The sequence below is a fragment of the Lygodium microphyllum genome, chromosome 28, assembly GCF_053477565.2.
Source record: "Lygodium microphyllum isolate KBCC chromosome 28, Lygodium_microphyllum_v1.1.10, whole genome shotgun sequence".
Lineage (NCBI taxonomy): Eukaryota > Viridiplantae > Streptophyta > Polypodiopsida > Schizaeales > Lygodiaceae > Lygodium > Lygodium microphyllum.
This window is the reverse complement of record NC_141162.1, coordinates 75,469,236-75,496,986: the sequence shown is the minus strand read 5'-3', so window position 1 is coordinate 75,496,986 and position 27,751 is coordinate 75,469,236. Positions and strand designations below refer to the sequence as shown.

Here is a 27,751-nt window from a genome sequence, read left to right as displayed (position 1 = left end):
ATATGTGAGCCCAGACATTGGTTGAGTCCTGACTTGTATATCAGATGAGGTCTATGTGACCGGATGGCAAAAAGATGACCGTTGTGGGTCTAATCTTTGGGTTAGACAGAGTAGTTAAGTTGGTAGCAAATCGAGGCACGTTGCATCGAGTTGTGGGGTAAGAGAGTTATCAGGGGCCCTAGCCAATGGTAAAGGGAATATTCCCTAGCCAACTAGTGGAGGTGCACATGAAAGGTCAATAGACACATGGGCACATGGAAGGTCAACAGACACATCTGCATATGAAAGGTCAACAAACACATGTGCATATGGAAGGTCAACAGACACATGGGAACATGGAAGGTCAACAGACACAAGTGCATATGGAAGGTCATCCATCATGACCCCCTTCACAAGCTATAAAAGCTAAACCCCTTCATAGCTATCTATCACTCATCTTTCACCCAGTCAGAGTTGTTGTTCCAGCTAGCCTTAAGCTTTTCACCTATCTTCTATCTAGATCGCCATCTAAGCTTCACACAGTGGAAGCGCACGGGTGGACAGAGCCATCTTTGTATCAGTTGTTTGAAGTTAAAGAATTTACTGATTCTCCTCTTATCTGTTGTGTACTCTCTATCTCTTTCTCAGATTCTGTTCGCTGCGCCGTGTAATATTTTACATGGTATCAGAGCCCAGGGGGCTCTAGAGATCAGAGAGCGTGCAAGAGGCAAAGGCTTCAACAGCAAAGAGAAACTATGTCGACTTCCGGAAGCGGTGCAGGAGGTGGTGTTGCTGTATCGACTATTCAAACACTGAGGATTCGTCCACCAACCTTCAGCGAAGGCAAGTTAGATGGTACAAACTACACCTTGTGGAAGTTCAAAATTACAACTATCCTTGATTCTTATGAGCTTCTGGAGACTGTGCTGGGGACTGATGCAGAACCACAACCTACCCCCGACCCATCAAATCCTAGTGTGATGATTCCTTCGAATGCAGATCTTCTGCGAGCTTGGAAACGAAGGAATGCAGATGCATTGTGTGCCTTAGTTACAAGCTATTCTGACAGTGTTTTGACTTTGATTCAGCATACAACCAAAGCGTCAGAGGCTTGGAATGTACTAAGGAGTCAGTATGAAACACGAAACCAAACAAGGATTCAAAACTTGGAGAATCAACTAGCAGCGGAGAAGTTTGCTGAAGGACAGACGGTTGAAGCATTCATCACTCGGATTAAGAATCTGTGCGACCAGATGGCTGGCGCTGGGATACAAAAGACTAGTGAAGAGCTAGCTCGGAGGTGTCTTCGGATTTGTCCATAAAAGTTTGATGGACTAGTAACTGCCCTTAATACTTAGGTGAGACCTCAAGCTTTGACTTTTGAGGAGTTTTGTGCATTATTAATGGAGGAGGAGTTGAGGCTGAAAGCCCGAGAAGGAAGCAACAATGGAGATGCTGCATTCTCTGCCAATGCAAAAGGCAAAAGTGTTTTCTCCACCAAAAATGATGGTGAAAAAAAGAAGAAGGGCGGCAAGAAGAAGTTTCAAGGAGAGTGCTTCTACTGCAAGAAGAAAGGACATGCAATTGCAGATTGTCGTGTCAAGAAGGCAGATGAAAAGAATGGTACCCTTAAAAGTAAAGGGAAAGAGACAGCCAATACGGCTGAAGCAAAGTTGGAATTATTCATGGTGACCATTGAAGAAGTGTGCTCCTCGACGCAAGAAGAATCTACCACTGACTCATGGGTGTTGGATAGTGGGGCCTCCCGTCACATGACCAACAAGAAAGGTCTATACAGTTCTATGCAGCCTCTACAAGAATCCATCACTGTGACGGTTGGAAATGATGCTAAATGCCCTGTTGCGGGCATAGGTACTATTTCTTTTGTAGTTGCAAATGGTGAAGTCAAAAATCTTTCAAATGTGTTGTATGTTCCCGAAATCAGGAGAAATCTCTTATGAGTTGCTGCCATAACTGATCTTGGTCATGAAGTGAGGTTCAAGAAGACAGGTGCAGAAATTATTGATAGTGCTGGCACAATTGTTGGCAAAGGAGAAAGAAGGAACAACCTGTATGAGCTAAGTGCTCTTACAGCCACCGCTGGAGTGGGCACAAGTAAGCTTTGGCATGAAAGCTTTGGACACATCGGATTTGCAGTATTGAAGGAGATGCAAAAGCAAGGTATGGTTGCTCACCTACCTACAATAACTGAATTGAAGGAACCATGTGAAGCTTGTATGATGGGCAAGCAACACAGAAAAGCATTTCCACAAGAAAGCAAGAATAGAGCACAGGCTCCTCTAGAGTTGGTGCATGCTGACTTGTGTGGTAAGATGCCTACACAGGCCTTGGGGGGATCTTCTTATTTTATGTTGATTGTCGACGACTTCAGTAGGAAGATGTGGATGTACTTCCTTCGTGATAAGGCTCAAGCTTTTGGCAAGTTTAAAGAATGGCTAATACTTGTTGAGAATGAAACAGGGAAAAGTGTGAAGAAATTTAGAACAGATGGTGGTGGTGAGTTCAACTCAAAGGAGTTTGAAGGCTTTTGCAAGAGCAAAGGGATCAAGCATCAATTGACGACGCCTCACACACCTCAGCAGAACGGTGTTGTGGAACGCAGGAATCACACCATTGTGGAGATGGCAAGATGCATGCTAAAGGGCAAGGGATTGCCTAACCATTTTTGGGCTGAAGCTGTTAATACTGCAGTCTACATTCTTAATCGGAGCTATATAAAGGCTCTCAAGGGAAAAACACCTCATGAGGCTTACACTAGTAAGAAACCATCTGTCTCACATTTCAAAATTTTCGGATGTGAATGTTATGCACATGTTCCAGATGAGAAGAGAAACAAGTTACAACCAAAAAGCAGAAAATGTATCTTCTTGGGTTATAGTGATGAGCAGAAGGCTTACAAATTATATGACCAAGAGGCAAAGAACATCGCGAGCTGTGATGTGGTGTTCAAGGAGGAGCTGCATACAGTGGAGGAGGAGAAGGCAAGTTCTTCCACTTTATCATCAAGCGAAGAAGTAGTCCACTATGAACCTGTCCCGAGAGCTATCCCTATCCTTAAGGAGGAGGAAGCATCATCTTCAGATGATGAGGAAAAAGTTCACCAACTTGACATCACCCCACCGAAAAAGCCATTGCCGCGCTGGGTGAAGCAGCTCTATGACCACAATAATCCTATGCTTGCATCTGTTGAGGAGAAGGCAGACGGACCAAGGTCTCAGAGAATAGAGGAGCAACGGAGGGCTTCTGCTCACATAGTCAATATGGCCTTGATGGTTGAGATTATGAGAGAAGTAAAGGAGCCAACTGATTTAGAAGAAGCACTTGCAAATCCATCATGGAAGGCTGCTATGCAGGTGGAGTATGACAGCATAATGAAGAATGACACTTGGGAGCTAGTGGATTGACCAGCAAAGCGGAAGGTTATTGACACCAAGTGGATCTGGAAGGTAAAGTACAAGGCTGATGGTACCTTAGAAAAGTACAAAGCTAGACTGGTTGCCCAAGGATTTTCACAAGTTGAAGGGTTTGATTTTCAAGAGTCATTTGCCCCAACTGCCAGAATGACCACTATTCGCATGGTACTTGCAGTGGCTGCCCACAAGAAGTGGCCAGTGTACCAAATGGATGTTAAGTCAGCGTTCTTAAATGGTGACCTCAAGGAGGAGGTGTACGTGGCTCATGCACCAGGATTTAAGGCCCCCCATTCTGAAAACAAAGTGTGTAAACTAAAGAAGGCATTGTATGGGCTGAAACAAGCCCCCAAAGCATGGTACCAGCGGATAGATAGGTTCTTTTTAAACCTAAACTTCAAAAGATGTGCCTCAGATGCTAACTTGTATGTTTACAGGGATGGTAAAAAGTCTGTAGTGATTGTCCTATATGTGGACGACCTTCTTATTACAGGTGACTATGAAGATATGATCAACCAAACTCGAAAGGCTTTGAGTTCTGAGTTTGAAATGACAGACTTGGGCTTGCTGCACTATTGTTTGGGGATTGAAGTCTGGCAAGAGCCAGGAAAGATCTTCATCTCTCAGAAGAAGTATGCATGGGAGATCTTGAAGGCATTTGGCATGACCGAGTGCAAGGAGATAGCTACACCTATGGAGGTGAATGCAAAGTTATCCGTCGAGGATACATCAACACTAGCAGACGTTGGGAGGTATAGGAGGTTGGTCGGTAGTCTAATCTACTTGTGTAACACCAGACCAGATATCAGTTTTGCTGTTGGTGTTTTGAGCAGGTTCTCAAACAAACCTCATGAGAGTCATTGGAAGGCTGGGATGCGGGTGCTCAGATACTTGAAGAAAACTCTTGATTATGGTATCACATACAGTTTCGGAACTTCTCTTGTGGGGAACTGTGACTCGGATTGGGCAAGAGACATTGATTCCAGGAAGTCAGTTTCTGGTTATTGTTTCTCTTTGGGTTCAGGAATTTTCTCTTGGATTAGTAAAAAGCAACCAACAGTGGCATTGTCTTCTACCGAAGCAGAGTACAAGGTAGCTTGTTTTGCTGCATGTGAGGCCATATGGTTGAGAAGGATTCTATGGTATATGGGAGTGCAGGATGAAGAACCAACTGTGCTGAGATGTGACAATCAGAGTTGCATCACCATTGCCAAAAATCCAGTGTTTCATGTACACACCAAACATATAGAGATCCAGTATCACTATGTGCGTGATTTGATGGAGGATGGGATAGTGGAATTGGTCTACTTTCCAACAGAGGAGAATGGAGCAGATATCTTCACCAAAGCACTTACGAAGGATCTGCTTCAAGTTCATCTTCAGAGACTCGGCATTGGGCCAAGGAGATAGTTCACCTATGGGTGGACATTGAGGGGGGTGTTAGATATGATCAATGCCCCACCCTCATTAGGTGCTACCAATGTTCCATGGTGCTCAAAGTTGTAAGGCCCCCATTATGAGGAGAAGCCATATGTGAGTCCATACATTGGTTGAGTCTTGACTTGTATATCAGATGAGGTCTATGTGACCAGATGGCAAAAAGGTGACCGTTGTGGGTCTAATCTTTGGGTTAGACAGAGTAGTTAAGCTGATAGCAAATCGAGGCACATTGCATCGAGTTGCGGGGTAAGAGAGTTATCAGGGGCCCTAGCCAATGGTAAAGGGAATATTCCCTAGAATATTCCCTAGCCAACTAGTGGAGGTGCACATGGAAGGTCAATAGACACATGGGCACATGGAAGGTCAACAGACACATATGCATATGAAAGGTCAAGAGACACATGTGCATATGGAAGGTCAATAGACACATGGGCACATGGAAGGTCAACAGACACAAGTGCATATGGAAGGTCATCCATCATGACCCCCTTCACAAGCTATAAAAGCTAAACCCCTTCATAGCTATCTATCACTCATCTTTCACCCAGTCAGAGTTGTTGTTCCAGCTAGCCTTAAGCTCTTCACCTATCTTCTGTCTAGATCGCCATCTAAGCTTCACACAGTGGAAGCGCACGGGTGGACAGAGCCATCTTTGTATCAGTTGTTTGAAGTTAAAGAATTTACTGATTCTCCTCTTATCTGTTGTGTACTCTCTATCTCTTTCTCAGATTCTGTTCGCTATGCCGTGTAATATTTTACATAGAGACTGCCAGCCTTGGCACCTCTAGCAAGCACAAGTCTGCCACGTGTGATCTTCCAAACAGAATCTCCAAATGAAACATAAAACCCTACATCATCAAGCTGCCCCTGTAGACATAAGATTGCATGTAAGTGTAGATACATGATGTACATCCTATAACAGAAAAGTACTGCCAGTAGAGAACTGCAGCCATACATCCCCAATGCCAACAGTAGCAAGTGACTTGTCATCACCCAAGCGAACTGAACCAGAGACAGTGCGGTAGAAATGGAACCACTCACGGCATGGTGTAACATGAAATGAAGCACTAGAATCCAAAGCCAGCACTACGCATACATAGAGTGAACCTCGGTCAACGACGTAGCATCACAAGAACTAGTTGCGAGTATATACTCCCCATCGGAGTCATTAGTATGCATGACATTTATCTCCTTGATTTTCACACTCGATTTCACAGGCATAATGTTGTGATCAGTGGACTTTTCATGTACTTTGTATTTTCCCTTTTCTTTGTCCTTCTCATTATACAACTCATGACACTTTGGGCGTATATGACCCTTCTTGCCACAATGATAACATGTCACATTAGCATTTCTCCCATGAGACTTGCTGTGCGACTTACCACGCGACTTAGACTTAGACTTCTACAAGTCTCTGCCATGTCCATATCCACGGTCATTCTTTCCATTACCATCTCTACCTCTAACAGTCAAAGCATGCGACACACGAGAGACATCTAAGTTCTTACGATTGATCTCTTCCTATAGAAGATTACTCTCTACATTAGGAAAGTTCAAAATAGCAGGAGCACATAAGGCACTGTGGAATACATCCCATGACTCACTCAGAGTTCCAAGCAAAAACAATGGAGTAACCTCATAATTAAAGATAATGCACTACGAAGTCAAGTTCTTGAGAATAGCATGGAACTGGCTCAAATGAGTAGATATTGTTGTATTCTCCTTCATGCGTAGATCCATAAGCTGCTTCAGCCAATACATCTGACTTGCTAGACTTTTCTTGTCATCGAGATTCTTAATTTTATCCCAAAGTTGCCACTCTGTGCTTCCTCAAACACATTGTAATGCACCTGTTCAGTGAGAGACAAGATGAGAGTGGACTTGCATAACTCATCAAGCTCATCCCATTTGTCATCAGTCATAGTTTTAGGCTGCTCACCATACATCATTATTGGCTTTATCTACGATTTTTGCACCAATAATGGCTCTCCCAATAGGCATAATTCGTACCATCAAGCTTAGTGATGTTGAAGATAGCACTGTCAGAGGAAGAAGATGCCATACTATAGTCCAAAATGGTGCAGACAGTTCAAGATTGCTTGTTGTTTTCTATTGTAAACAGCCAAAATACTACCAAAACCAAGGCAAAATGACCATGAACTGATAGCTAATGATGCTGGCCACTTAGTACCATAAAATTGAGATGATTCAACATGAAAATTCCATGTTAATCCATGCATAACTGCTTGTTGTAATAAATTATAGCCAGGTACAATGAGAGCAAACTGTAGACAAAATGAATGCACCAAGTCAACCGCTGACTCTCAAAGCATAACCAGTATCAAGCAGGCATAAATTAGCATGTGAAAATCATACGGACATTGAGAAAACACCCAAGCATATCAAATGAATCCGTTAGTAAGCCGGTACACCCCCTGTGTAATAAGGCAAAGTGTACACAACACTAGCAAGACCTAACACAAAAAGGTGTATGCTCAGGGAGTGCAAAGCCCAAATCAGCCCAAGTACATCAGTGAGGACCACTGCATATTGACCATGCAACATCCGAGTGAAGATCCTAGTCTCAAGTATTTGAATGCTCAAGTAGCATAAACCGCCTGCTCAATGTTTGTCAAGCGTATTAAGACACTCCAACTGGCACAAAATTTGTAAATATGAAGCAAAGAAGCTCAACAAGGGCATATGATAGCACTAATGCTAGAAGATCCAAGATCAAGCTTCAATAAGGCCTCATAAGCATATAGGCCGTATAGCATCCATACATAGCATCCATAGACATCAAGTACATCCAAAATGTAACTATGACAAGCCGAGAAATAGCCAAAGTAAGCTTCGGGCAATTGAATGAGTCAAAGCAAGGCTCAATAGCATCCAACTCCAAACAATGTAACAGATATGTAGTAGTGGCATAGGCCAAGCATGTCAAGACGACTTGTCAGACATAAGCAAAGTACATGCCATAAGTACATTAGAGATGAAGATCCAAATGCTATGCGAAGTGAGCTCAAGCTCAACCAATGATTCAAGAGCAAATCCAAGCTCTATGTTGATCCCTGAGAGTCACTACATCAATGTATACATCTAAGACATAGCCCAAATGCAATAGGCATATCCAAACACAAGCAAAAGAGCTTCAGTCCTGAATATTCTAGCAGTAAATAAAGGTCCAAAACTGAGTAAATAATGGCTCAATCCAAGCTCAAAACCATAGACAAACCATAGGCATACTTTCCCATATGTACAGGTACCAACCGTGCATAATCGGGAATCAAATGACTATGTAGCATGAGCATAAAGTGTAATGATAGAGGGCTGCCCTGTTTTGGGTTGATTGTGGATTGTGTAAAACAATAAACGAAGGAGAAAATTTAGTCCCAAAACATCTCATATAATAGGCATAAAATCCCCTAGAATTCGGGGAGCATTCGGGACCAACCGAGCAACCAATGTCAATGCTAACCAAGCATAAACATAAAGTGCTAATGTAACACTGTTTGTGGCTGCATGTGGACTATGGAAAACAATCCTGGATTGACTCAGGTAAATCAATCCACAAATCAATGTCAATGATAACCACCAATGTCGAGCATCAAGGGGGTGTTTCCAAGTGCCAAATGAAGCGTTTTTAAGCTGCCAATGAGTGCTTAGGGAGGGCTAAAGTAAAAAATGAAACTTTTTTGCAGGTCTTCAATCTAGCCCAAACTGATCTGTGGCCTGTGGAAGGGCAAGGCAAGATTGGGGGAGTAGTCAAGGACCCCCAGGAGCTCCCTTTTGAAGTGCAAAGTCACCGATAGAGAGTAGGCATCACAAGAAGCAAGAGGACATGGCTACCCTACTTCACAAAACCTATGGACTGAAGTAAAATAACAAAAGAGAGCTCCAATACCTTTGAAGGAATGCCTTGACGGTACCCAAATGGGCCGGGTAGGTGATTGAGAAGCCGAGGAGTGATGGGAGCTCTGGAGAGTTAGCTATGGTTGCCGTGAAGGAGACCCAATGAGTGTAGGTAATCGATAGAAAGCTGAAGGATTCACAAACCAAGTCGGAATGCTCGAGCAACCATGCTCTGATACCATTTGAAAGGTCAGAAGGATCGAAGCTTGCACAAGAGAGCTATGGTGGGAGAGCAAGAGCAAGAGCAAGAGAAAGAGAGAGAGAGACCAAATGGAAACTTCAACAGTCACAATGTACGACCGGGCCTTCCTTTATTCAAACTGTCACTAAAAGAATAAAGAATAAAGTGATGGTGATGGGCGCTTGCCACCTGCAGTGTGCAATAGTGAGTATTGTCAGTTTAGTAGTACACAGGCGGCTAGGTAGAGGTGCCTTTACCCCCAATACCTTGAAGAGGGTGTGGATTCCATGAATGAGAGATTCACATGGACACTTGGAGAGTAAGACCTCTTGGGAGATAAACCCAACTAACCAAGGCATTTAGGCCAATGGGTCCCCCTTATACCAATTGAGCAACACAATAATCAATCTTTGTCTTATTGAGGCTCATTAGTAAAACCCTCTTCCAAAAAACATTTAGTGAAGAGGAAGTGCATTTGATTGAAACATGGCTTGAAAATCGATTGGAATAGAGTTGCTTAGAAGGGATTTTCCCCATAAATTACAACAAGAGATTGTAAAATCATAATAAGAGAAACATAATGAATCGATCTACCAAATCAATAGCCACTCTATGAACCTCTTAGGATCCATTTGGTAAATTCTCCCACTTACATGAATCATTTGTTGCATTTATGAGAGATTAAAGACTAACTTGAGTATGACGACCACTTCATTTCAAACTACTTGATTGTCATGAGTAGTTGAGCTCAAAATACCCATACAAAACTCACATTCCATGGATGCATTGTTTGCATTTCCACCATGAGAGACTATAGAATAACTTGCCTATCATGAGTACCTACTTTTAACATACCTATGTAAAACTCAAATGCCATGGATGCACTTTTTGTAGATTTTCAAGCCTTGTTCTAACCATTCTTGTGCAAGGCTTCTTGTTCAAGACTTCCTTTTTCCTCCATGGTAATAAAGATGAAGTGTGCTACATGATGCAAGAAAGGTAAGTACTTCCTATGCAAACTTGTTTTCTTTGGAGATACACCATGTACTTGAACACCTACTAGGGGGCCATCTCCCCTCCAAATACTAGCCGAGAGGGTAGACAAGAGCTTTGTTGGCATTGCTGCTATATGCAAGTTTGCTCATCTCTTGAATATGCAAATTCTTGAGCTGAAGCCTTAAGGTTTCTATATGTTACTACTATATTATTTTCACTATAGGTTTGGAAAGCCCTGAACCTCTAAAGGGTTTCCCGAACCCACCTCCTTTTCCAAACCTCCCTTTTCCAATCAAAACCCCCTCCCCTCCCCTCTTTCTCACATGTGTTCTCTTATTTTCTCTTCTCCCTCCCTTTTTTCATTAAAGCCTCCCTCCCTCCCCCCATTTTAAAAATTAAAACCCCCTCCCCTCTCTCTCACTTATAATCTATCTCTTTCTTTTTCCCCTCCCCTTTTTAATTAAATTCCTCCCCTTTCCCCCCTCTCTCTCCCTCACTCACTCACTCACTCACATTTAGATTAAACTTTTTAATTTAATTTTTTCTTTTAATTCAAAATTTTTAAAAGTTTTTTAATTTAAAGTTTTTCGAACGTAATTTTCACACACTTTGAGAGAGAGAGAGAGAGAGAAGAAGAAGAAGGGGGGGGGGAGGAGAAGAGGAAATAGAATAGTCATTTTAAATTAAACATTTTTCTTCTCCCCCTCCCCCCTCTCTCTTTCATGTGTAAGGCCTAGGTTCTCTCTCTCTCTCTCATAGTTAGATTAAAATTTTTAATTTAAACTTTCTTTTTAATTAAAATAAGGAGAGAGAGAAAGAGAGAGAGAGAGAGCAAAAAAGAAAGAAGAGAGGGAGGGTAGAACAGAGAGAAAGAATTATGAAGAGAGGAAATATAAAATATAAAAGAAAGAGAGAGAGAGAGGAAAAAAAGAAGAAAAAGAGATGAGAGAGGGGAGAGAGAGATAGAGAAAAGAAAATGAGAGAGAAAATAAGAAGAAGAGAGAGAGAATTATAGAGAGAGAAAAGATAAAATTTAAAAGAAAGAGAAATTTAAATAGAGAAAAAGAAAAAAAAGAGGAGAGAAAAGGAAGAGAGAGAAGAATAAGAAGAAGAAAGAGGAAGAGAGATAGGATATAAGAGAAAATAGAAAATCATTTTTAAAATTTAAATATTTTTTTTTAGAGAGAAGAAGGAGAGAGAGGGGAAGAGAGGGAAAAAGAGAGAAAAGATAAAATTTAAAAGAGAGAGGGAGAGAAGAAAAAAAGAAATTTAGGAGAAAGGGGAGGAGAAGAACAAGGGACGGAGAGAGAGAGAGAGAGAGAGAGAGAGAATAAAAGGAGAGAGAGAGAGAGGAGAAGAAGAGAGAGAATATAAACATAAAGAGAGAATTATGCTTAGAGAAAAGATATAATTTACATACTTTAAGAGAGACTGAGGGTAGAGAGAGGGGAAGAGAGAGAGAGGGAGAGAGAGTATGTAGAGGAAAGATAAAATTAAAAAAGAGAGAATAAAAAATAGAGAAGAAAGAGAGAAGGAAAAGAGAGAGAGAGAGAGAGAGAGAGAGGAGCGCAAAGAGAAAATAAGGAGAGAGAGAGAGAAAAGAAAAAATTTAAAAAGAGAATAAAGAGAGAGAGAAGAAGAAAAGAGGAAAAAAGAGGAGAGGGAGAGAGAAAGAAAAGAGAGGAGAGAGGGGGGGAGAATAAAAGGAGAGAGAGAGAGAGAAGAAAAGCAGGGATATAAAAAAAGGAGAGAGAGAAAGAGAGAATCAAGAGAGGAGAAAAAAAAACTAAAATAAAAGACAGAGAGAGAGAGAGAGAGATTACATTTAAAAAATAATAATAATAAAAGAAGAGAGAAAGATGAGAAATGGATTGTTGAGTGAAGTTGCCGTGTGATAGCACCGCAACTTTGCTTGCCGCTTCGAGGCGGCCTAGCGTTTGGTGCGCACGAAGCGTGCGTGGAACACTAGTAGTCTATTTAAAAGCTTTTCTTTTGCAAGTGCATAATACCCTAGGCAAAACTTAAAAGGGAAAATGAGAGTTAAATAATAAAAGGGTACCATGGCCTGTAATGGTGCATGAAGTCCCTGTGGCGGGCTACCCGGAGGGCAAGTACTGAACAAATATAATGATTGATTATCCATGACCACTGGGATTCTTTTCATGAAATGGAATTTCTCGAAGAGAATCAAAAGATTGCGAGTGACACAAAAGAAATGAGTGAGGAAAAAGGAAATTTCTTCTCGGTCAAATCCCCTTGGATCGAAGTTGAAACTCAGTACATTTGGATGAAGCGTGAAGGTTTTGTTCCCGGTCCCGTGTGACTAACCCCCCTTTTCAATGTAATTATTTGACTGAAGTATAGACGCCTAAATATTAAAAGTTGTAGCACCCTTGAAAATGGGTTTCATCCTAGAGAAGAGGTAAAATTTTAATAGCGTTCACATGAATAGCAGTAAATATCCAAAGAAAGAAGAAGCTATATACCTCTCTTTAATATTTATCGATGGGACTGGTCCCAGATGTGAAATCAAGCAACCCTTCGGCATGACTCACGTGTCAGGTACATGCAAAACAACAAGCTGATCTTCAGAAGTCGTCCTATTGACCAGACCCACGACCTTTAATTTTTATCTGTACGTTTATGTCATTCTTAATCTCAACTGTACATTTATCTTATGATACTTGCATCTCAACTTCTGCATTAGAAAAAGCAAACTTTACCTTGACTTTTCGACTAGCTTAATTGTTGTTTTTCCTCTCGAGTCTAGTGGGCACTGGGCTCTCTGCTCTTTTTTTAAAGATATTTTAAAAAAATGCGCCCATGTGATACAATGTTTTGAAAGAGTAAAGATGCATAGCGTCAAAAGACAGAGAAACGTCAGTTACGTCACAACGCAGACCTTATCACAGCAATTGAATAATTCTACTACTTTATACTTTATAAACGTGGCTAGTGGGCCGTGCCACCTGTCTACCTGTTCTTTTTGGCAGCAATTCGAAAGCCTGTTTAGTACCTACTACCGCCCGTAGCTTTGATGAATCTCAAAGCTGCCTATAAATTTCTTCACAATATTAATTAATAATATACTATTCTCCGCATCATAAAAAAACTATTTGTGTTGGGCCCAAGTTTATCTAGATCCGATACATGGAGAACTGTTCAAGAATCAGATTACTGGTACGGGAGTACATGTCTCTCTCAAACCGAGAGAGCGAGTTCGGGGGAGAGAGAGACAGTGTGCGTGCGAGACTCGTGTTAAAAAGTCTTTTCAGGCCCTGGCCAGGCAGGTATAGCCTTGGTTATACATGCCAGCAGAGGCACACATACACAGAGAGAGAGAGCGAGCGAGCGAGCGAGAGAGAGTCTGTGTGAGAGCGTGTGTTTTTCAATATGCAAGAGCTAGTCCCTGCTCACCGAAATGTCTCCTTACTCAATAATCCTACCTCTAGGCTATCCAGCCCCGTGTTCAGCCCTTGTAACCCAACTCTGCTAGGCTATGGCACATACGTCCAACTTACCCACCATCAAGCGCATCATCGTCGTCATCATCATCGTCATGAATATGATCCTGTGATCGTCAGATCAGCCTCTAGCGGCAGCGCGCCCAGCAGTGGCACCAGATCGGGACTCGAGCAAGAGGTCAAGTCCGTGCCCCCCACCACAACCTACAATGGCCCGGCATCAGAGTCTACCGCTGCTGCTAAATTCGGAGGAGGAGCAGCGGCAGCGGTGGAATGGAAAGGCACTGCGCTTGTGGAGAAGCTCAACTTCCTGGACCTCAACAACGCGGTGGCAGATGTTGCCGACAAGTTTAGTGAGCTGTTTGGCTCGCGCGTAAACCTACAGCTCGTCAGCGAGGACGCCCTTGACTCAGGCAAGTCATATAGCTCGCTCGCGAGCCATCCACTCTGATCGCCCGAATCTGAATCAATGACCTCTTCCTCCTCCGAAGCTCGTGCTGTGACCTCCACGGTCTTAGCTAACATTTACTCTGGTGAATTTCCTGTTAGTGACCTCGTCAATTTGATGTTTCGAAGGTGATCATGGGTTGATATGGCTTCTAGCTAGGCCCTTGTGACTGCCCGGCTTTCAAATCTAATCCCACGCAATTTCCATGTCCTTACCCACGTCGCCACGTCCTGAAACCATGATCGATAGGCGCGTGGGAATCCCCTCGAGGATAGCATTTCAAAGTATTGTGTTCTTGTTGTGTGTACACACTCACCGTTCACGTGTTCCCTCGATAAATTGCCTTTCTATCTTTTGCTCGTCTTTCACATATCATTGCCTCCTAAAAGGAACCCTTTCTCACCGTGAAAAGATCGCTTTTGACTACTCACGACCCGAGCGGCTTCAGATTGAGTCTCACATCTCTAAGTCAACATTCGTACGTTTGCAATCTCGTTTGAAAGAAAGGCTTGACCTCATCCTCAGAGTTAAACGTGAAAATTTGAATGTTTGCAGGTACAAAGTGTGGCAAGAAAAGTGTGAAGGTGTGCTTGGAAGGCTGGTTTCAGACACCAAGTAGCCTTGTTGCCGATCAAGGTACAAAATACAACATAAGCTTCAAGGTGGACAAAGATTTTGGACAGCCAGGTGCCATTCTAGTAGAAAATAACCACCCAAATCCTTTTTTCCTGAGGAGCATCAACCTTCAATCACCATCTCAACCCGATGATATTACCTTCACATGCAATTCATGGGTATATAGCCCCAAATTATCAGGTGGCCCTCGCATTTTCTTTACCACCAAGGTGATGAACTTTATCTAAAATCACGATTTCTTTTATAACCATATTCTACCTCCTCCTCTGTGAGCTTTATTAGTCATAGTTGCATAATTGTATTGATCTCTATTTTGGGCTTACATTTTCCATTTGTTCTTACATATCTTACGACGGTCTAGACTTAAAGATAATAAGGTCCAAAAAAAATTGCTTCATTTTGTGCTTATGCCAACACATTTCCCTCGAAAAAGGTCAATGTTTTTTCGGTCGGATGTTTGCCAACATTTTTCTAATATTTTCAAACGACTGATTCTATAATGTTCATGCTGCAGACAAGGTGACTAGCATAGGCCCACGGCTCTTAAGTACTTAGGTGTCCCTTAAAAAGAAAGAAAATAATAAATATTACATTAGATTAAAAAAAACTAATATCTTACATTTTAGTATCTTACATTTTAGGGCATGGGCCACTGACCAGCCCACAGTTGGCCATGTCACTTTTGCCAATTTTAGACCCAAGCCACACGCAAGTCGAATGACTCCTCAAAGTCAAAGTTTTAGGTGCATGATTGGGATGACTGAACTTTGCTTCTGTGCAAAGCGGAACTTGAAGGAGTTCTAACTTCTCACCAAGTGCCTCTCAAAAGAGAGGTGCTCAGTGAACCTGTCATAGTTGAAGTTGAGTGGCAATAAGCTATTTTGCTGGAGAATGCGATGGTGGTCTCTCGCCTTCCCCGCAAGGGTCCCATCGAAATTTGGACTTGCGCGGGGCTGCGAGACTATGGGTTGTTCTCTCTCCCTGCGTAGGTCTATTGACCTACTTACTGCACGCGGCACAGCACGTCTCTTATGTACCATACCTGCTACATTCGAGTAACTCCACACTTTATACTTGATTGGAGACTGGAGAGTTGAGACTCCACGGAGCAATCCTTTGTTTACAATGTGAGATGTGCTGGGATGATGCCCTACGAATGCCTTACAACTTTATAAGGGAGGGCTCCTTGCTCTTTTGTGGGTAGTGCTTGGAGTTGGAACTCATTTCCTCGAACTGTTTGTTGTCCCTACCCCACTTTAGATCATTCCACCAAAGACGGTGCCCGCACGTGGAGGTCTCCATCAAGGCACTTGTTATTTGCAACTGTTATTTGAAAACCCTTTCACGCCCCTGCCTCAAGGCATTTCACTGCTTTACGAATTACAGCTTTCTCTGGGAACTCGGAAGTACCTAACAGAAACTTCACACAAATTTCTATCATCGACGACACCCTCAGCATATCTCTTTATTATTATCAAGCTGTTTATGTTTCAAGAGGATATTTTTTGGAACATTGAAAAGTTGATCGTTCTCCCTAATCGTGACTCTCGTACCTATACGTATAGTAACTCCTGCTTTTGCTCTATTCATTGCAGCTTCAGTATTGTCCTTGTAAAGTTTGGTTGGCAAAGCCACCAAGATCACATTTTCTCCTGTCGCTCATTTTCTTTGCCGATTGATTACAGCGGTGTGTTCCCAATCAAACCCCTCTTGGTTTAGAGACCCTACGAGCACAAGAGCTCCAAAACCTACGAGGGACAGGAGAAGGCGAGAGGATTGTCTCCGACAGAATCTACGACTATGATGTGTATAATGATCTCGGGCGTCCAGATGACAGTCCTGAGTATGCCAGGCCTACTTTAGGTGGATCAGAAGAGTTTCCTTACCCTAGAAGATGTCGGACCGGGCGTCAAAGAACGAAGACAGGTAGTGTTAAAATTATTAATTGGATGTTTGAGGGAAGCTTAAATGCCTTTCATGTTAACCCTAGTATAATATAAAAGGTCAGCTTCCCCCCGCCCACAACACTTCAATGGATGGGGATGGGGTTATTGATGGAGAGAGGGTCTTATCAGGTTCTAGGTCGCTGAACGATTAGGTCAGGGCCGCACCATACATGGTCTTCCTTGGCTCTTCTCTTCGCAAACAATGTTTCAGAGGTCTTGTAGCACAAAATCTTGTGGTCCAAAGAGCAAGCTATCACATTCTGTAACTGCAGTTATCATTTGCTTAGATTTTCGTGTCTAAATTGGCCTACTTAGTAATTACATACGCAGTACAGTGAAATAGCACGTTCATGTAGTTCTAAGATTTTAGTGAGGTGGCAGATCCGACGGCAGAGATGCCTGTACGTGGAGTGTATGTTCCTCGAGACGAGCAATTCGATCGTCTGAAGACGTCCGATTTCTTGGGCGCGGGTCTAAAGGCCGTTCTCCACATCGTCCTGCCAGCGCTTCGATTGCTGCTGAGGGGGAGTGCAGAGTTCCCATCGTTTGAAGCCTTTGAAGCACTGTACGACAGAAGCAGCATCGACGCCACACGAGCCGTCACCAAAGAGAGACTCGACAAGTATACACTCTGTTCTCTCTCTCTCTCTCTCTCTGTGTCTACGTACCTAACATAACAACAACAACAAGAAATTCGAGGCATCTTTCAAATTTCAAGTCTTTCTCTTTTAAAAAAATAAAATTAAAAGAACGTTTTTTAAAACCAATAAGTAGCCTTAAATTTGATCACAAAACTGCTAGCACATACAGTACCGTCCCATTGAGGCAGGCGATGCGGTAGGAGGGAAAAAAGAAGAAGAAACACCTGGTCCTTTCTTTCCGGCACCTTACTTTAGAATCCAGGAATTTTGTCCATGGGCAATTGTCCACACTAATACCTCTGGGAAGGTGCTGCAAGTCATTACGAATCATTCGATTGGAAGACTCGATTAAGTTGCTCCGTCACCCCTCTTTCGTGCACTTTTGACAGGATATCTTCCCTACAAAAGGAGAAGGATGCTCGCCCTAGCAGCCCCTCTCCGTTTGAGATAATCCGAGAAATAACAGACCCCCAAGGAGGAGATCCCAAGCTCTTCACCTTTCCTGTGCCTCAAATCCTTCAAGGTATGCATTAATCCAACCCACTCTTCAGAGCATATAGTAAACCACAAGCATATGCACATGACTACACGCACATTAATTTCATGCAATGTTTTACTACGAATCACACCCACTAAGCTTAGAGTACTATAAGGTACGGTGGAATGCAATTCCAGTAACATTTAAATACTTAAATAAATCAACATATGCACGTGCACGTACATGCACACACACACATGTGCAAGCCACAATTTACTTGGGTGTCACAAATCAATTATTATCAATCATAATTGTTCTCATTACATCTTTCTATGTGCAATCTCAATAATCAAACAAAAGAGACATGGCATAATTACTCAATATGTGCAAGAAGTACAAGCAAGCCCTTTGAGTATTCTAATGAGATGGTGTGATGAGCCATCTAAAGCCATGCAAATCTTTAGATTTTTTGAGCTCTAGCTTACTAATACATTCATACCTGGAGTTTTAAGTATCTCCACATTGCATTGTGTCTAAAAGTAGTAGCATGGGCTAACAATGATAGCCCTAGATTTGTGAAAAGATTTAATGATTGAGCTATGTTTCTCGTAACTACATTAGGGAGAACGAATTGAATGATCTAGGATCTATTATCCTTCCATATGTATCCCATTTTCTCTTTACTTTACTTCAAATAATGTGTATTGAATTCACACAAATCATTGAAGCACTTGTAATGGGTGCGCTATTGCATCCACTTGGTGGGCTTGTAATGCTAGCATTTCCTCAACTTGAGGCCATTGCTATTGATAAATCCTCTTTTTTGCATCCTTACCATGGTGTTGTTTACATTTTTGCTAATATGATGGGAACTATATGTCCATGCCACTAGATCTTGTCTCTACATGAGCCTTTACTTCTTAATTGTATTGAAACCACAATTAGTTTGTATGGAATGTCAACTATCCAGAATTAGTGCATATGGGATGTCAATTATAAATTTTTGCCACATTTACAATATGTTGGAGATTTTGTGGCAACAAGGTAGTATCAATAGTCATCACCAATACTATTGCAAAGAGTGAGGATCAAGATGGCACACTTCTAGATGTGACCTTGACTAGGTCTAATAGGACACACTCCAAGAGGTTCAACGAGGCATCAATGAGCTAGTCAAGGACAAACTACATATAGTTTTGGCTATATTTGACTTCCCCACTATTTGCAGACTATTTTGGATAAAAAGTGCAGGGTTTAGTACTAAATTTATAAGTTTGAGACTAGTTGCTGGAACAGAAAATGAATACACTAGGCTCTAATCTAGCTAAATTGTATAGAAAAATTGAAATAATGTATGCATCCAACCTCTTTAACAAGATGGATCCATAAATCCCCAAACTATCTTTGCAATGCGGTCACGACAAAGCTCTATCAAGAGGTTGCTATTGCAAACTAAAATCCCATGAAAAACCAATGATAATAAACCTCGAAAAATCAAAGAAAAGCATGTTTCGGATCTACTCTTGTTGACATAACACTTTGAATTTTACAATTTTCTTACTACTCTCGATTGCCAAGCAATTGAACTAGCTAGTCAATTGTTGACTAGCTAGTTTGAGTCAACACCTATTTAATGATTAATCTTGCTTTCAACCACTTCAAGATCAAAATTTGAAGATCACTTACAATATTGTATCAAAAAATTTTAATTCATGTTTTGATATAACACAATTATCAACCTTCACACACTACTACCCCGAATAGATAAGACCCGAGCAAATAGTCTATTCTAGTAATCCTTGCACTTGCAAGCATGGTTCAATGTGCTTATACTTTAGAAAATCAGCACATGCCAACATGAAAATAGAGTTTTTTTTTTCAATTTTAAGGCCAATTTAACCTTGATTAAACTTTCTTTATAGAGGGGTACAATGTCCTAGACTAGCTAGTTGTGATCCGTTGCTTTGCCTTTATATCTCATGAATTATTCGTGACGTTGCCTAGTCTATTATAGTGCATGCAACAAATGAATACTAGGCAAGTGGGCAAGCTATTTTTAGAGATTTTTTTTCTTTTTGGATTGGTTGAAAGAAAAATTCTAACCAGACAATTGAATTAGTTGAATATTCTAATCTCTACTCATATCAAATCCATGAATTGATTGCCTTTTAATGCAGGCTTCCTAAGCTATGTCATAGAAAGTTTTTTCTAGTGCACACATCTTGACATGAAACCCATCTTGCTAATGTATGAGGTTTCTCTTGGGTGGATGGTAAGGATGTTCAATAGTTCAAGAATTAGTCGTGTCATGCAAGCAGAACCAAAGTGTTGCCCTTGACTATAATTGTGCCTAACCTAGATGGATGGATGCATATTGATTTGTGCACTCTTGATCCCTTCAGTTCCTCATGTGCCTTCACCCCATGAGTCTCCTAGCCTAGCCTATCTCTCCAATCTAGCCAAACCAAGGAAGCTAATCCTCAATCTAGTCTAATTGTTGAAACAAACAAAGTGATATAGATGAATCAAGAGATACACATTGAGTTGTAGTCTAGGTGATTCAATGTGCTTCCAAGCTTTGCAGATCTCATTGGTAGCGCGTATCACTGAGCTCTAGAAATCTCGATTCTACAAGCACGTGCAAGGTTGTAGAGTCCTTGTTTGTTTCTCCAAGTTGAACGATACCACACACACACACTCTCTCTCTCTCTCTCTCTCTCTCTCTCTCACTCAGTCACTTCACCTTTCTGTCACCTCTCTCTCTCTCTCTCAACCAATCATGGCAAGTGAAAGGATGGAGAAGAGAGAAGCAAACATGCTAAGATGAAATTGAAGGTTGCCGATTGTGTTTAAAAGCAATCCACAACAATAGGTGACCTTTTTTCCTCAATCTATGGCATGCATGGAGATGCAATAGAGATGGGAAAGTAAAAAGGGATATCCTTAGTTTTAATTTGCAACCACTAGAATCCACTAGAATACCTTTAGATTAATCTTTTGCACTTCAAATATGAGATGGACTCACTTACAAATGTGTAGGGCCGAGTAACTCATGGTGCCTGTGACTAAGATCTCTTTTCTTATGCAAATGTAGGGTTGACTTACTTGTCCAGTCACTCACTCACTCTTGATAGTTTATGTTTATGTAAATTTTAACATACAAGTTGCATGGGAGTGTGCTAAGCACTAGAAAATGGTTTTACTTTAGATGTTCTAGGGAGAGGGAAGGGGGGGGGGGGGGGGGGGGGTTCTAATATTAATTTTAGTTCCTACATAGTCCTAGGTGACATCTTCTAGCTATATTCAGATTTTTCTAACTTTATGTGCTTTTTCACTTTGAGCTTTGGGGTCGTGTTTGTCTCTTCTTGAAGTCTTGGTCCTTATTGCACCTTCACTTTTTAGAGTTTTGGGTCATACACCCGTCACTTTTTCCACTTTCTAACTCTTGAGCATTTGCCAACCTTGAATAAGGCTAACAACTTTTGTATGCTAGGGGATCTTGGTTGATCACCAACCACCTATATTGACAACTTATAGGGAATATGTCTCAATGTTATGATAGAGACCCATGTTGAGTCAGACAACTTAATGTAAGGTGCATGTAATGTCTGCTTTATTATCTTGATCTAAGGTTAGGTCCGGATAAGTCATTTCATAACCATTTGATTTACTATGCTCAATCTCTTCTAGTGTCTAAATTGGGAACCATACCAATGTCCAATGCACATCATGATTTTGCTCATTTGGGTCCCTACAATATTGGGCATGAGCATTTAAGTCTCATTTAGAAATGAAAACAATGAAAATATCGTTTGATAGGGAGAGTAAGGTGGTTGAAATTAAAGGATATGGTTCCTAGAACTCTATTTTTTAGGGTTTAAGGTAGTTTATTTGGTGTTTGAATGCTAAGGTTGTGGTTCTTTTGTTAATTGAAGTTGATAATACAAGTGCTTTTTAGGGGTTAAGGTAATTTATCTGGTATTTCAATGCTAAGGTTGTGGTGCTTTTGTTAGTTGAAGTTGATACTACAAGTGTATGCTGATCATATCTTGAATACCACAAGTGGATGTTGATACTACATGCGTATGGTGAGACAAGTGTCTAAATTGGGCACCATACCAATGTCCAATGCCCATCATGGTTTTGGTCATTTGGGGCCTTACAATATTGGGCATGAGCGCTTGAATCTTTTCTAGAAATAAGAGCAATGAAATAAGAGTAAGGTAGTTGACATTAAAGGATATGGTTCTAAATTTTCACTTTTTAAGGGTTGAGGTGTACTAAGGTTGCAGTTCTTTTGTTAATTGAAGTTGATACTACAAGTGTATGTTGATCATATCTTAGATGAAAACATATGGAGAAATAATTAGAGTTTTCTCACAAATATTGATCATTTCCAGGTTAGGCTCTTGTTAACTCCTACAACTCAAGGTATACTACTTAGGGTGTTTATTAGGCAATAACCCCCTCTAGTGTTTGAAGTGGGAACTCTACCAATGTTCAATGCCCCTCATTCTTTCTCCCATTTGGGGGATAGAAGAGTATTGGGAACTTGAACCATAGACATCTTGAGAGGTGGGGATTTGAGTGTCTTCAAATAAAGTTGGTAACATAATGGTCATGAAAGGATACCATTCTTACTTTCTAGTTTTTAGGGTCTAATATTTTTGTTAATTTTTATTTGAATGCTAACATTGTAGTTATTCCATCTAGTGTTGAAGTTACTTGACAATTGTTGCATGTTGATCATATAGTGAATACGGATATGTGGCGAGATGATTCAGAGTTTGCTCGACAAATGTTGGCAGGGATCAATCCTACAGCCATTCGAAGATTGGAGGTAACATGTGCTTTTTGCTTTGAGTATGGTCATTACCTAGTCATTTAGGTTTGTCTTGTTTTATTGGCCAATGAATAGGTCTTCCCACCAGTGAGCACACTTGACCCTGAAAGATACGGACCTTCTACCTCAGCAATAACTGAAGACCACATCAAAGGATTTCTTGATGGGATGACCGCACAAGAGGTTAGTCACTAGATTTAAGGAAAACATATATGTTTACAATCTTTTTGTGCATGAACTACAATATGGGTGCTTATTCTTTCACCAACTTGGCCCTCGAAGCTATCAATTTTATTTGTCCATGCTTAGTGTGTACAAGAACGTGTTGCATCCTATTGATTGATAGTAATAGGCCCCAATGCTCAAAATCAGGAATTGTTATAGAGTGTTTTTTAAGATTACACATAAGTTGGGGTCACACATGTTTGTGAGTCATTCACAAGATTGAAATAGATTTATAAAAATGACTTGAAAGACTTTCTCCCCTCTTTACAGGCTATCACAAAGAAGAAGCTTTATATCCTTGACTACCATGATGTTTTTATGCCCTACATTGAGGCCATCAACAAGCAAGATGACAGGAAAGGATATGCAACTCGAGCTTTATTCTACCTCACAAGGAAGGACATCCTTCAACCTATTGCCATAGAATTGAGTCTACCCCCGTCCTCTGATGGGAAGGTGGAAGCAAGCCAAACTGTATTTGTTCCACCTCCGCTTGGTCAAATAGATGACCTTTGGAACTTGGCCAAGATACACACCATTATCAATGACATGGGTTTTCACGAGCTAGTAAGTCATTGGTAAGTGTGCTTGTTAAAAACAAAGGCATTGCAAATATGATTAGCACAACATCAAGATTTTGTACCATATTGTTTTGATGATTGAGATGCTTGTCACAAAAATGAAACTCAAATTGCTTGTATTTATGTATGTAGGTTGAAAACACATGCTTGTGTGGAGCCCTTTGTCATAGCAACAAATCGGTGCTTGAGCGCTATGCATCCTCTACATAGTCTTTTAATTCCACACTTGAAGAACACCATGAATATCAATGCTTTGGCACGTGGCAACCTCATTAATTGCTATGCAGGATCGATCCTTGATGGAGGTATTATCGAGTATGGTTTTACGCCCGGCAAGTATGCCATAAGAATGAGCTCAAAGGCATATAAAGGGTGGTCGCTAGATGAGCAAGGTTTACCCGGTGATTTGCTTAAAAGGTGAGGGAAAGTACGAATGCCTGTGTCTCTATCCTTTGTTCGAGTTGTTTGACTAACAAAAGATGAATTATTGTACCAAGTTTTCTCAAAAAGCTTGTGTCAAAAGTTGTAGGATCATCAAGTTTGTCGAGTGTTACTCATCACTCACATGGGTTAATGTACAAGCTTTTCAAGTGTGGCTTTAGCAACATAAAGAAAAATTGGGAGTTGGCTCCTTTGTCGGAAGGGGATAAGCTTTTCTGTGTGTCTTCATCAAGGTGAATTGTAAGACCCCTCTGGTCTCTCGTCCTTCCTTTCCCCACCTTTTCCTAACTCCCATAACGGTCATGGAGGAGAACTTACGCGCCTATGACAACAAAGACAAAGGGTCATAGTAGGGTAAAGGGGCCAATAAAGTAGCGCCCTCGAAAAGGAAAACACACCCCACCCCAATTGAGTGACAATTTTACAAGAAAGATGTGGTTTTTAAAGCCACTTAACAATATAATGTGAATTTTAAAAATTACAAATGAGCTTAACTTAAGTCAAACAATTGAGCCATGTAAAATTTTTAATATTTTAGATTTTGTAAAACCCTAAAGCGATGCATCCTCGAGTGTCACTTTATTGGCTCCTCAATGCTCATCTTTTATGAACCTTTGATTTGTAGCTAAGGCTACTTAATAAAAATATCAAAATATTCTAATATCTTTTCTTTAAGCTCTACATAATATAAATAATTTGACCATTAAAAAACATTTATGCAGCTCACTTGGAAAAAAAGTTTGTAATGGAGGATTGTTAGTTAGATGACAATCTATTGGCCTCTTTACCGTAGAGTAGTTAGTTGTGGCACGTGGGTGGATTGAATGAATAAAGTTCCAGACTTGCGTAAAGTTGCTGATTTTCTTTTGGTCTTTTTCGGGTGTGGAAATCAGGGGCATGGCCGAGTGCGACCCATCTGCGAAGCACGGCCTCCGTCTATTCATCGAGGACTACCCCTTCGCGGCGGACGGCCTTGACGTGTGGGCGGCCATCAAGGGTTGGACCACGGACTACGTGGGCATCTACTACAAGAGCGACGCCGACGTGGCGGCCGACGTGGAGCTGCAAGAGTGGTGGTCCGAGATCCGGTACAAGGGCCACGGCGACAAGGCGGGCGAGGATTGGTGGATCGAGCTGGATACCCGGGAGAGGCTGGCAGACGTGGCAACGACGGTGATATGGATGACGTCTTGCCTCCACGCGGCGGTCAACTTCGGGCAGTACGCCTACGGCGGGTACCCACCGGCGAGGCCGAGCATGGGCAGGCGTCACGTGCCGGCGAGGGACAGCCCCGAGCACCGGGAGCTGCTGCGGGACCCGGGGGCGTTCTACATGGCCACGCTGCCCCCGGCACCGCAGTGCCTCATCATCGTGGCCACGCTGGAGATCCTGTCCTCTCATGCTGTCAATGAGGAGTATCTGGGCTACGCGCCGCTGGTGGACGGAGCGAAGCCCGAGTCGGAGGTGGCGCGCTCTTTGCGGCGCTTCCGCCAGCGGCTGGAGGACGCGGAGGCGGACATCCGAGAGCGCAACGCCAACCCGGCCTTGTTCAACCGGCGCGGCCTCGCCTCCATCCCCTACACCCTCCTCCTTACCACTTCCAGTTATGGCGTCACGGGCCGCGGTGTACCCAACAGTATCTCCATCTGAATTGGTAGCTTTGGCCCCACACCCCGGGCACTATCGCAGGGTGCGGCATGCCGTATTGTTAATCGTTGTTGTTGTTATTACTATCACCTGCTGATGCCGCAAAACTATGTTTTAAGCGTTTCCCGTTGGCAAAAGTAGGGTTGCCATTTAAAATCACCGCCTTTCATTCATGTAAGAGAAATACTAGCTAAAATCATAATACAAGGGATCTATGATGAGATATGGAGAAATGAAAACTGATCAAATTTGCATACAAGCTTGCGTTAACCAAGAGGCAATCGAACAGGCAATGAGTACAACTAATGTGACTCTCAAAGACCTTCCCTAAAGCAACTCTATCTCTCTTATCATTGAGTATCCATTTCCATATTGCATGCATCTCCTTTTGGTTGAGGTCCTACTTACCTCATTGATCATCCATTTTCTTATTGACTGCAGCTCCTTTTGGTTGAGGCCCTACTTACCTCATTGATCAACTTTGACTGCTTATAGCAAGTAACAAGTGTGAGCTTTTGTGTTTCCAAGATTCTACCCTTGTTTTCTAAGAATCAACACCCCCCTTAAGAGCAAGTTGTGTTTAATTGATTGCATTGAATGGTTAGAAGTACACTAACACCCCGTCCCCCCTTCTTTTGCCTTGGTTCCTAACCAAAACCCCTACTTTTGGCCTATTAGCTACAAAGCAGACTTATGGATCATTGGTTTATAGAGTCTTTTGGGTAGTAGAGATTACAATGAATTTTGATTATAGATACAAGAGATTCCTAAAGATGAATAAACTCTAATGTTATAGTAGACTTGTCTTCTTATTTCATGATGTTTGTTAACTTGATTTCTCTTGTGTGTTTTGGTGTTTGGGATAATCTTTTGCACCTATAACACATGGGGTTCATTTTTGTGATAATAGATTCCCTTTTCATTTCTAACTCTACCATAGTGGTTGCACATGCACCTATTTACCTTGGTCGTTGGATTGTGTCTTTTGAGAAAAGAAAATAACTCTCTTGTGGGAGTGGTTCTAGTTGCTTATTGCCCTTTAAGTTCTTTTTGTTGAGTAACAAAGAAGAGATATAAAGCTCCAAAGTAATTGTTTCCTTATGTCTAGGTGTTGAGTCATATTTCCTAGGAAGTATGGCTATACATAGGAATGGATCCATTTGTGCCATTTGGTTGTGTCACAATCATCCTTAGCTCTTTCACATGTTCAACTATTGAGTCTTTGAACTTCAACCTAAGTCCATGGAGCTACACCTAAAGTTCTCGATTTTTAGTATTGGGACCACAAAATTTACATATTTCATCGCAAGTTATCTTTTTAGTTAGTGTGTGGTAGGCAAGAATAGGGCCTAAGTGTAGACCAATGAGGGCTAAGTCTTATTGATCATTTCCTTTCCAATTTGAAATATTTGTTCTTGGTATGCTATAGTAATTATGTCCTATAGTCATTATTTGTGCACGAGGAGAAGGTCACATGTGTTGATCATGTATGAAACATTTGATTGTTAAGTTTCTTTATGTGAATACATAAGCTAAACTTGCCATTTCTAATAGAGAGATCTTATTGACTTACAATGTCACTAGTAGGTTCTTATTCTTTAAAAAAGTATGGAAATAGATTGAAGTATGTGACTTAATATCGAAACATAAAGGGATGGCCATGGGAAAAATAAACCAAACTCACTTTTGAAAGGAGCTCAAGTGCTCTTACAAAGATTGATTACAATAAATATAATAGGTCTTGAGCAAAGGGTTGTCTATATATATAGCTAGGTTTTCAACACTTCTCTTTATTCTTTTACCTCTTCTTGGTGATGCCCTTCTTCAAAGCCTTGAATGTATACTTGCAAGTCAATTCCTCTTCTTATAGTTGTTAATGCTTGCAAATGTTGGTGGATTCTTGGCATTGATGGGATTCTGGGTCTTCCATTTGTTTCAACATTGATTATATAGCTTGAGGATACAATGGATATGACCTCTTGGATTTGAGATTCACCTCACAAGAATGTTCTACAATGCTTATGACAATGGGACCTAAACTTCACCAATATACAAGGCATTGAAGTAAGATATAAGATTTTGGATAATTTAGGTGAAATGATTGAGCTTGAAGTTTAACAATTGAGCTGAATATGAAGTGAGTGTTTAGAGTTCTTTTAAGGCAATAAAAGACATTGTTCTTAGTCGAGAAAGATGATATGTAAGCTAAACAATTTTCCTTAATCGAAAGAGATGGTATAAAAGCCAAATAATTGAGAAACCTAATTGAATTGCAAACCTTGATTATTATGGAGTTTAAAGGTTTAGATTTAAAAATTTCCATTTAGTGGAGGATGATATGATCCTCCATAGCTTCTCTAAGCTCCAAATTATGCTAAAGGATTGGTAATGGCCATTAGCCATGCTCCTTGGAGGACCGTTTCCAAAATTTTCACCTACTATTCACAACACCTTTGCGA

At 41.3% G+C, this 27,751-nt stretch overlaps 1 protein-coding gene across 2 annotated transcripts; it reads left to right on the top strand.

Annotated features, from left to right (window-relative positions):
- The first annotated feature begins 13,236 nt into the window (after positions 1 to 13,236).
- Positions 13,237 to 25,876, top strand: LOC148011611 (linoleate 9S-lipoxygenase-like). Of its 2 annotated transcripts, none has more exons than XM_087670307.1 (10): positions 13,237 to 13,819; positions 14,410 to 14,699; positions 16,176 to 16,416; positions 16,818 to 17,058; positions 17,467 to 17,600; positions 22,310 to 22,395; positions 22,474 to 22,581; positions 22,894 to 23,201; positions 23,337 to 23,621; positions 24,539 to 25,874. In XM_087670307.1, exons 1-10 carry the CDS (start codon positions 13,336 to 13,338, stop codon positions 25,293 to 25,295), a joined length of 2,934 nt encoding a protein of 977 aa, XP_087526433.1. In that variant the 5' UTR covers positions 13,237 to 13,335; the 3' UTR covers positions 25,296 to 25,874. The 2 variants fall into 2 exon arrangements, with proteins under 2 accessions (XP_087526433.1, XP_087526434.1); XM_087670308.1 differs by having other exon boundaries at positions 13,803 to 13,939; positions 24,539 to 25,876.
- The last annotated feature ends 1,875 nt before the right edge of the window (positions 25,877 to 27,751 follow it).